General features: G+C 45.8%; 1 protein-coding gene across 1 annotated transcript; it reads right to left on the reverse strand.

Moving 5' to 3' along the window:
* Positions 1–1,281: 1,281 nt before the first annotated feature.
* Positions 1,282–8,291, reverse strand: LOC310689155 (lysozyme C, milk isozyme-like). The gene is made up of 4 exons (XM_083466371.1): positions 8,107–8,291; positions 7,635–7,796; positions 2,915–2,993; positions 1,282–1,618 (listed from the first exon to the last, which is right to left on the reverse strand). Exons 1-4 carry the CDS (start codon positions 8,240–8,242, stop codon positions 1,552–1,554), a joined length of 444 nt encoding a protein of 147 aa, XP_083322497.1. The 5' UTR covers positions 8,243–8,291; the 3' UTR covers positions 1,282–1,551.
* Positions 8,292–9,499: the final 1,208 nt, after the last annotated feature.

A 9,499-nucleotide genomic window follows, 5' to 3' on the forward strand; every position in this document is an offset into this window, starting at 1 on the left:
TCATAATATTAAAACAGGAAATCCATAAGATCTCCCTCACCCTGATCTGATTATAGATGAGGATGTTGATCTGGCCTGTGTCACTGAGACCTGGGTGGATGAGCAGGGTGGAGTTGGCCACGCTCCACTGTGCCCACCTGGGTACTTGGTTCAGCATCAGGGCAGACTTAGGGCTCAGGGAAGGGTACTTGCTGTGGTCTATAGAGATTCTCTCTCTCTCCATGCTCTCTGTCCAGCTAAGGGGCAATACTGTGTTGTTGTTTTTAAAGTGTTTTACTGGAAGTTCCCTTAAGCTCTGGCCAAAAAAAGAGAAGAAATGTTCTGTATATTTTCTGGCCATCAGCAATGGGGAACTGATACCATTGCTTAAGCAAATCCATACCACGAGAACAAGATTTGATTCAGTTGAGCAATTGGGGAAATAAGGAATATTTCCAAAAACTGTTTGCAAAGTTAGAACTTCCCCATTTTTAAAGCTCAAGCACAAAGACATGGGACCAGAAGGGCCCTGGGCTCCTACTTACATGCTGTTTTAGGTTTCATGTCTGATGTGTCATTCCCTCTCTCTCATCCATCATGCCCCTGATCCCCATTGCCCAACCCTGCTTAAACCCAGCAGTACCCCTCAACTTAAGAGGCGAGACGTGTGTTGCTTGATATGGCTATCTTGACGTTTGAGTTTCCCCCTCAGCTGACAGCTTCAGGAAGGCAGTTGCCCCTGATGTAGGGAGAAAGGGCTCTTCCTCAGCACTCCAGACCCAGTCCAAATCAAGGCAGTTCTGGTCCTTTGGAGGGTTAATAGAATGCCTGGAAAACTTCATAATAATAGGATGTACCAGAAGTTATAAGCAGGAGAAAGTCAGTTAGGAAGTAATGGGAATATTATAGGGTGTGTTCCGATTTTAAATTGACTGCAAACTTGGGTCCCATTTTCCAATCTATCTGACATTTGTAAGTCACCCCAGAAATCTGTCACTATCTGTATAAGGTCATGAGTTTAGACAAGAGCTGGGAGCTGAGTGGTGGGAGAGATGGCAAGGAAGCATGAAGGTAGACTGCGGGAAATTATGATGTGTATGTGTGTGGCAGTGCGTTGCTGCTGTCGCAGCAAGATCACATGTGCGAGAAGTGATTTTTCAGGTGTGTGTGTGTGTCCATACAGCTCCTTGCCGGGGTGCAAGGGGCCTAGATACGCCTCTGCACCTCCCTGCAAATTATGATGAGACGATGATGCTTAACCTAATTCTGTTATTTCTATTTACCAATCAAGCAAGAAAAGAGTTTTGTTTATGTTCAATTTATTGAAGATTTCCAAGCAGAGAAGCTCTCAATCCAAAGCAAGATGACTCACCACCCCAGACACACTTAAAAATAATAATCACTTTCCCTCATATAGAAAGAGGGCCATTTCCCTCCACCGTGGGGTGGGGCACAACATGCCAATGCTAGCCCAGAAAGAAGCAGCTGGATCTTGATTATATGGCAGTAGGTAGATGTTTCATCAAAGGGGATCTCAAGAGAAATGCTGGAATTCATTCAGGACCATGGAACTCAGAGTCTGCAATCTTTTGTCCACCCTGAGAGATCTTGTCCTTTGCAATGATTCCTCCAAGCAACCCTAAAAGTCAGAATAAGAGCAAAAAATGAAGCAAGGGAAGCCACATGACTGTTGCTTGGATAACTAACTACAAGTGAGGTGGATCTTCTTTAAAAGCTCCACAACATTTCCAAGTGAGGCATTTGTGTCAGCTGCAGGGTCATTCTCTGCTGATGATCAGTTTAAGCAGTCAACGGGAAGTCTACCTATTAACAGCCCATGGTGCCCTTCTAGCAAAATTTTGCTTCCCATCCCATCCCATGGAACTTTACTGCTCAGTCATGGATACAGCTGTCGAGCTGCTCAACTGCCTCATTCTTTGAGTCTGAGCAACTGAATCTGTATCCACCTCCCATGTGCCGGTTCATGACTAGGGGCTTCCAGTTTCACGGTCCTGCCACTGAGGACTTCTTGGATCATTCTTTGTCTAGCTCCTCCCCTTTGACCCTACCGCCTTGGGGGACCCTGCTGGGAGTATGAGACTCCCGATTGCCTCGCTCCCAAGGGTCATAGGAATGTGCAAGCCCACACACCACGACAAGGTGATGATCCAGTGAGTGAGAAGCACATTCAGAGGCATATTGTGCCTAAGAATGGAGGTGGAACAGAGTCATTGTGGCTGCTAAGCATTGATAGCCCTCTGTGAAAGACCTCCAAGCAAGCTTGGGAAGTGAACCATCTGCCCCAGGACTTCGCTCCAGCCCATGACAGAACTCAGGCTGTCTCCTCCTTTCCTGCATTCCAATTTATTTATTACTACATTTATACCCCACCTTTTCTCCAAGGAGCTCAAGGTGGCATACATGCTTCTTCCCCTTAGAAAAACACTGTAGGCTGGGTTGTGAGACAGTGACTGACTCAGTGTCAACCTGTGAACTTCCTGGCTGAGTCAGGATTTGATCTCTGGGCTCCCAGGTCCTCTCTTACCACTACTCCACATTGGCTCAGTTGCCAAATCATGTCCTTAAATCCCCACCAAGACAGCTCCCAAGTGTTTGCTGCACACAGTGGTGGCTGGCTTTGTGATGCGGGTGGGGCTGCGGTCTTTTCCTGGCTTCCCAGCACTGTCTGATGCTGCCAGTTACTCAGAGGAAGTGGAGAAGGGCAGCAGGGTCCCAGGGCAGTGGGGGCACTACTGGCTGTACATTTAAGGAAGCATCTTTAGCCCTTGTCAGTGCCTATTGGGGAAGGATCTTTAGCTGCCAGCTATACAACAGTCAAGTGAAACCACCTTCCTCTTCACAGTTATGTGAACTGAAAACTTGGCTGGTATTGAATGTTCCAAGCAGATATTAGCACTGAGATATTAGCACTTACCAGGCGTTCATCCCTTGGGGGTCACGGACAATCCTCTTGACACAGTTAATATCATTTGTGATGTCATCATTTAAGAACGCTGGCAAAGATTTGTCAGAAAGCAAAGGAGGTTACTGGGGATTCCTAAAATGCAAACCCCAGAATACAAACACCCCCAAGGCTGCAGGGGCTGCCTCTGAACTGTGGGAAACCTTTTCCTAGAGGTCCATCCAACTTTTGGGGAACACTTAAAGCATTTCCCCCTTGAGCTGGCATTCAATCGTTATAGCACCAAGCGGGGGATCCCTTCTAGCCAGCTGCATTCTAGCCAGAGAAAGAAATCAGTTCTTTAAAAATGGCCATCTCATCCTCCATCCAGACAAGCAAGGTCACAGTTCCAGGACACATTGCAACCCGGTAAAAGCAGGAGGATACAGAGCAGAGGCAGTGGGGCAGAGCATGGCCTAGTGAGATACCATGGCCTAGGGCATTGTGGGTCACGGCCTGCAAGTGTTGTTTCGTGCAAGTGCGAAAAGGGGTTATATGTATGTGTGCTCAGAAGGGAAGATATGTATTTGAGTAAAGAGGGAGAACAGTGTGTGTCTGTGTGTGTGTGAGGGGCTGAGATGTAGGAGCCAGGGGGAGGTGTAGGAGCCAGGGGGGCCATCGCCCTGGCACACATTTTTGAGGGTGTGCAATCAGGTATCCCCACAACAGGCACCGAGCCCTGGCAGCTGAGGCACATCGGCAGGCAGGTTGGTCTGGTGGGCAGGTGGATGGAGGCAGCAGTCGAAGAGCCTGTTGGAAGCGGGCTCCATCCACCCTCTGTGGGGGCTCTGCATGCCACCCCTGGTGCCCGCCCCAACTGCCCAGTCCACCAAGGGAGGGGGGCGGCAACCCACACTACGCTGCTGGTGAGGGCAGAGGGATGGACACATGCACATGTGGTTCATGAGAGAGAGAGGACGACAAGCACCTGAGCAGAGAGAGAGAGGCATATCTGAGTGAATGTATATCTGTGCAGTATAAGGTGGAGCGAGAGACACAAAACTTGCATGTATGCCTGTGGTCTGTATATGTGAGGGCATGTGTGTGCTCTGTGTGTATGCAATAGTGCCGTGCGGCTACCTTGTATAGATTTTCCTGGTACAAGGAGTGCTCCCTTGGTGTTATTGGACAATAGCAGTACCAGTGTGTACGTTTGCGTGTAAAAACAATATTAAGTGACACAGTCAGGACAAACAGGGCACAACTGGCTTTCCATGATAAACATGAAGTTTGCGGGGGGGGGGGAGCAGCAATGACTGTACTGGACTCTCTCTGCAATTTTCCCTATGCTCACCCCAATGGCTTTAACTCTAACAAATAAATGGAACCCATACTATGTGAAACATTTTGAATTTCATTATGTAGTTCCAATTTTTATTATTAAATGTGTCATTAAAAGTTCATCACAAATTCAACAAAAAAGGGGGCACAGGAAGAGAGAAGTGTGGGAGACACATTTTTAAGTTTATTAAGATATTAGTACCAGCATTTCTGGAAGTCCAAAATTCATTTGACAATAAATCTGTAGTCACCATGTCTTGCAAATTTGGATATGTGGGTCACCATACCAAAAACATTGGGGACCACTGACTAAGGACAATCCTGAGAGCTGGACAGATACACCTGGGGGTGAAGGTATGGAGGTTGTGGAATTCTTTTTTAAAAAAGTCTTCATGTAAATTCAGCAGTTTTTTAGGATGAAATTCTCCTGAATGACAGCTTTGTATGCAATTTCTTGTAATCTAATGTACTTTTATATCCAATTTTTGTAAATATATCTATTTATAGGCATACTGTGCCCAGTGCAGTTGGCTTGAGAAGTGTACTGCAAGATTAGAAGTGTGAGTTTTGGAGAATGTGCAGTGTGTTTGTCCGTGTATTATTTCAGAAAGTGCAAATTAGGTAGATTCACCTTCAAATGTGAACTGAATTAAAGAAGTGTAAGCTAGTAGGGAATCAAGAGATAAAAGGAACAACTGGCAAGTTTGGCCTTGGAGATCAAAACGAAGCAGGGCAAAGGCTAATAGAGTTCTGTCAAGAGAACCTGAAGGAGCGTCTCCACCTCCATCGTTCAGCCCGGACACTGAGATCCAGCACCGAGGGCCTTCTGGCGGTTCCCTCATTGCGAGAAGTGAGGCTACAGGGAGCCAGACAGAGGGCCTTCTCGGTAGTGGCGCCCGCCCTGTGGACCGCCCTCCCATCAGATGTCAAAGAGATAAATAATTACCTGACATTCAGAAGACATCTTAAGGCAGCCCTGTTCAGGGAAGTTTTTAATATGTAATGCTGTACTGTTTTTAACACTGATTGGGAGCCACCCAGAGTGGCTGGGGAAACTCAGCCAGATGGGTGGGGTATAAATAATAAATTATTATTATTATTATTATTATTATTATTATTATTATTATTATCACAAACACGCTTTTCCAACAACACAAGAGACGACTCTACACATGGACATCACTAGATGGGCAGCATCGAAATCAGATTGATTATATTCTCTGCAGCCAAAGATGGAGAAGCTCTATATAGTCAGCAAAAACAAGACCTGGAGCTGACTGTGGCTCCAATCATCAGCTTCTTATAGCAAAATTCAAGCTTAAACTGAAGAAAGTAAGAAAAACCACTGGGCCGGTAAGATACAATCTAAATCAAATCCCTTATGCATACACAGTGGAAGTGAGGAACAGGTTTAAGGATTTAGATTTGCTGGACAGAGTGCCTGAAGATCTATGGATGGAGGCTCGCAACATTATACAGGAGGCAGCAAAGAAAACCATCCCATTGAAAAGGAAATACAAGAAAGCAAAGTGGCTGTCCAACGAGGCCTTACAAATAGCGGGAGAGAGAAGGCAAGCAAAATGTGAGGGAGATAGTGAAAGATACAGGAAATTGAATGCAGATTTCCAAAAAATAGCAAGGAGAGACAAGAAGGTCTTCTTAAATGAGCAATGCAAAGAAATAGAGGAAAACAACAGAATGGGAAAAACCAGAGATCTGTTCAAGAAAATTGGAGATATGAAAGGAACATTTCGTACAAAGATTACCACAATAAAGGACAAAAGTGGTAAGGACCTAACAGAAGCAGAAGACATCAAGAAGAGGTGGCAAGAATACACAGAGGAACTATACCAGAAAGACAGGTGGTGTGGTTGCTGACCTTGAGCCAGACATCCTGGAGAGTGAAGTCAAATGGGCCTTAGAAAGCATAGCAAATAACAAGGCCAGTGGAAGTGATGGTATTCCAGCTGAACTATTTAAAATTTTAAAAGATGATGCTGTTAAGGTGCTACACTCAATATGCCAGCAAGTTTGGAAAACTCAGCAGTGGCCAGAGGATTGGAGAAGATCAGTCTACATCCCAATCCCAAAGAAGGGCAGTGCCAAAGACTGCTCCAACTACCGCACAATTGCACTCATTTCACATGCTAGTAAGGTTATGCTTAAAATTCTACAAGGAAGGCTCAAACAGTATGTGGACCAAGAACTCCCAGAAGTACAAGCTGGATTTAGAAGAGGCAGAGGAATCAGAGACCAAATTGCAAACATGCACTGGATTATGGAGAAAGCTAGAGAGTTCCAGAAAGACATCTACTTCTGCTTCATTGACTATGCAAAAGCCTTTGACTGTGTCGACCACAGCAAACTATGGCAAGTTCTTAAAAAAATGGGAGTGCCTGATCACCTCATCTGTCTCCTGAGAAATCTCTATGTGGGACAAGAAGCTACAGTTAGAACTGGATATGGAACAACGGATTGGTTCAAAATTGGGAAAGGAGTACGACAAGGCTGTATATTGTCTCCCTGCTTATTTAACTTATATGCAGAATTCATCATGCGAAAGGCTGGGCTGGATGAATCCCAAGCTGGAATTAAGATCGCCGGAAGAAAAATCAACAACCTCAGATATGCAGATGACCCAACCTTGATGGCAGAAAGTGAGGAGGAATTAAAGAACCTTTTAATGAGGGCGAAAGAGGAGAGCGCAAAATATGGTCTGAAGCTCAACATCAAAAAAACAAAGATCATGGCCACTGGTCCCATCACCTCCTGGCAAATAGAAGGGGGGGAAATGGAGGCAGTGAGAGATTTTACTTTTTTGGGCTCCATGATCACTGCAGATGCCTGCTTCTTGGGAGGAAAGCAATGACAAACCTAGACAGCATCTTAAAAAGTAGAGACATCACCTTGCCAACAAAGGTCCGTATAGTAAAAGCTATGGTTTTTCCAGTAGTGTTGTATGGAAGTGAAAGCTGGACCATCAAGAAGGCTGATCGCCGAAGAATTGATGCTTTTGAATTATGGTGCTGGAGGAGACTCTTGAGAGTCCCATGGACAGCGAGAAGATCAAACTGATCCATTCTTAAGGAAATCAGCCCTGAGTGCTCACTGGAAGGACAGATCGTGAAGCTGAGGCTCCAATACTTTGGCCACCTCATGAGAAGAGAAAACTGCCCGGAAAAGACCCTGATGTTGGGAAAGATGGAGGGCACAAGGAGAAGGGGACGACAGAGGACGAGATGGTTGGACAGTGTTCTCGAAGCTACCAGCATGAGTTTGACCAAACTGCGGGAGGCAGTGGAAGACAGGGGTGCCTGGCATGCTGTGGTCCAGGGGGTCACGAAGAGTCGGACACGACTAAACGACTAAACAACAACAAAGCTAGCAATCCCTGCAGTATCAAGTTGCTTACCATTGCAGGAGCTTCTACACCCATTGGCTGTTGGGCGATGTCCATTGTCGCACCACCAGCGGCTGTTTATCTGAAAGAGTCCATAGTCACGGCTGCCATCGGAGTTTGGTGGCCCCATGGCTCTTGTGTTAAATCTGCTTTCATGATAAGCGGCACAGAGCCCTGGAACAAAGTGAACAAGAAAAGGACTACAATTTGGGTATACGCTCGGTGTGCAATCTTTTTTGTCAAAGCTTAGAAATAGAATAATTTAAAATCATTCTTTCAATGTTCACTATGGAAGCTGCCTGTAATGTCTACTCCCCCCCCCCATGGTCTTAAATAGAAATTTGCACAAACTATGAATGAAAGTTGGGACATTTTGATGGGCAGCAAGGTGTGTGAACCTTTTCCTGAAAATAAGTCCCCATTTCAGCTTTGCCCCAAAACACCAGAAATAGCAAAGATGAAGGGAAAGGAAGAGCAAACTCACAGTTGGCCAGGCTGACGCCATGATATCCATCCAACCCGCCCCGTTTCAGTCGCGCAGCCAGTTCACATCTCCCAAACACTTTGGCTTCATTCCCTGCAAGGAGGAGGCAGAAGAGGCTGAGGGCCAGAACCTTCATCTCTGCAGCTCCCTGGAGAGTGAAGCTTGGATTCCCTGGGATCCCCAGTGGCTTTTGTAGACCAATGTTTTGGGCGGAGTCCAGATGGTGAGCAGAACACTGACGGGGGAGGGGAATAAGTATTGATAGGAACCCCGCCCCCTGCAATAAAACAGACACATGGTGCAATTCTGGTTTGATATGGTGCAATTCTGCTGTGCAACTTAGGAAATATTTCAACATTCACTTAACATTTTCAACGGAAAAGATTAAAGCAGGCAGCATGTATGCGCTTAAAGATTTAGCATCTGTGTAATATTAAATAATGGGACGCGGGTGGCGCTGTGTGTAAAGCCGCAGTGCCTAGGACTGGTCGATCGTATGGTCGGCGGTTCAAATCCCCGCGGCGGGGTGAGCTCCCGTCATTCAGTCCCAGCTCCTGCCCACCTAGCAGTTCGAAAGCACCTTTAAGTGCAAGTAGATAAAGAGGTACCGCTTTATAGCAGGAAGGTAAACAGCGTTTCCGTGTGCTGCGCTGGTGCAGCTTCGTCACGCTGGCCACGTGACCCGGAAGTGTCCTCGGACGGCGCCGGCTCACGGCCTCTAGAGTGAGATGAGCGCACAACCCTAGAGTCGGACACGACTGGCCTTCGGGCAGGGGTACCTTTACCTTAATATTAAATAATAACCTAATAGGAAAAAAGCAATATATTTGTCTTTTCCAGCAAAAACAATCAAGAGAGCCTTGTGGCATCTTAAAGATTAATAAATGAATAGTTTGTTGTTGTTATTGTTATATTCTATTTATACACCACCCTTTATCAAAAGATAACTCTGGTGCTGGGAGGTTCAGGTTCATAGCAGTACTGCTCCTCAGCAGTCACTTCTGCCAAATGACAAGGAAAGCATTTGTTGAGAAACAAAATATGTAGCAGTGGAGAGAAAGAAATAGAAATGTAGCGAGACTGGAATGAGATGAAAACAGGAATTCACATTTTCTGCGACTTCTGGGGAGATAATGGCGGACTAGGCATAATTATGCAGTGATTGAAGATAACCGGGATATATATCTTGGTTACCAAAACTCTTCTTTGAAATAAGGGAGTTCAAGGGTTAGACCAGAGCTTTCCAAACTTTCCATGTTGGTGACACACTTCTTAGGCATGCATCATTTCTTGACACAGTAATTCAGTTTTACTAGCAAACCAGAGGTTAAACAAATCCCTTTCCAGCCCTGGGAGGAGCATGGAGAACACGGGGAGCATTTGTGTGACACAC

The sequence above is a fragment of the Podarcis liolepis genome (assembly GCF_965112155.1).
Source record: "Podarcis liolepis genome assembly, chromosome: 11".
Taxonomy (NCBI): domain Eukaryota; kingdom Metazoa; phylum Chordata; class Lepidosauria; order Squamata; family Lacertidae; genus Podarcis; species Podarcis liolepis.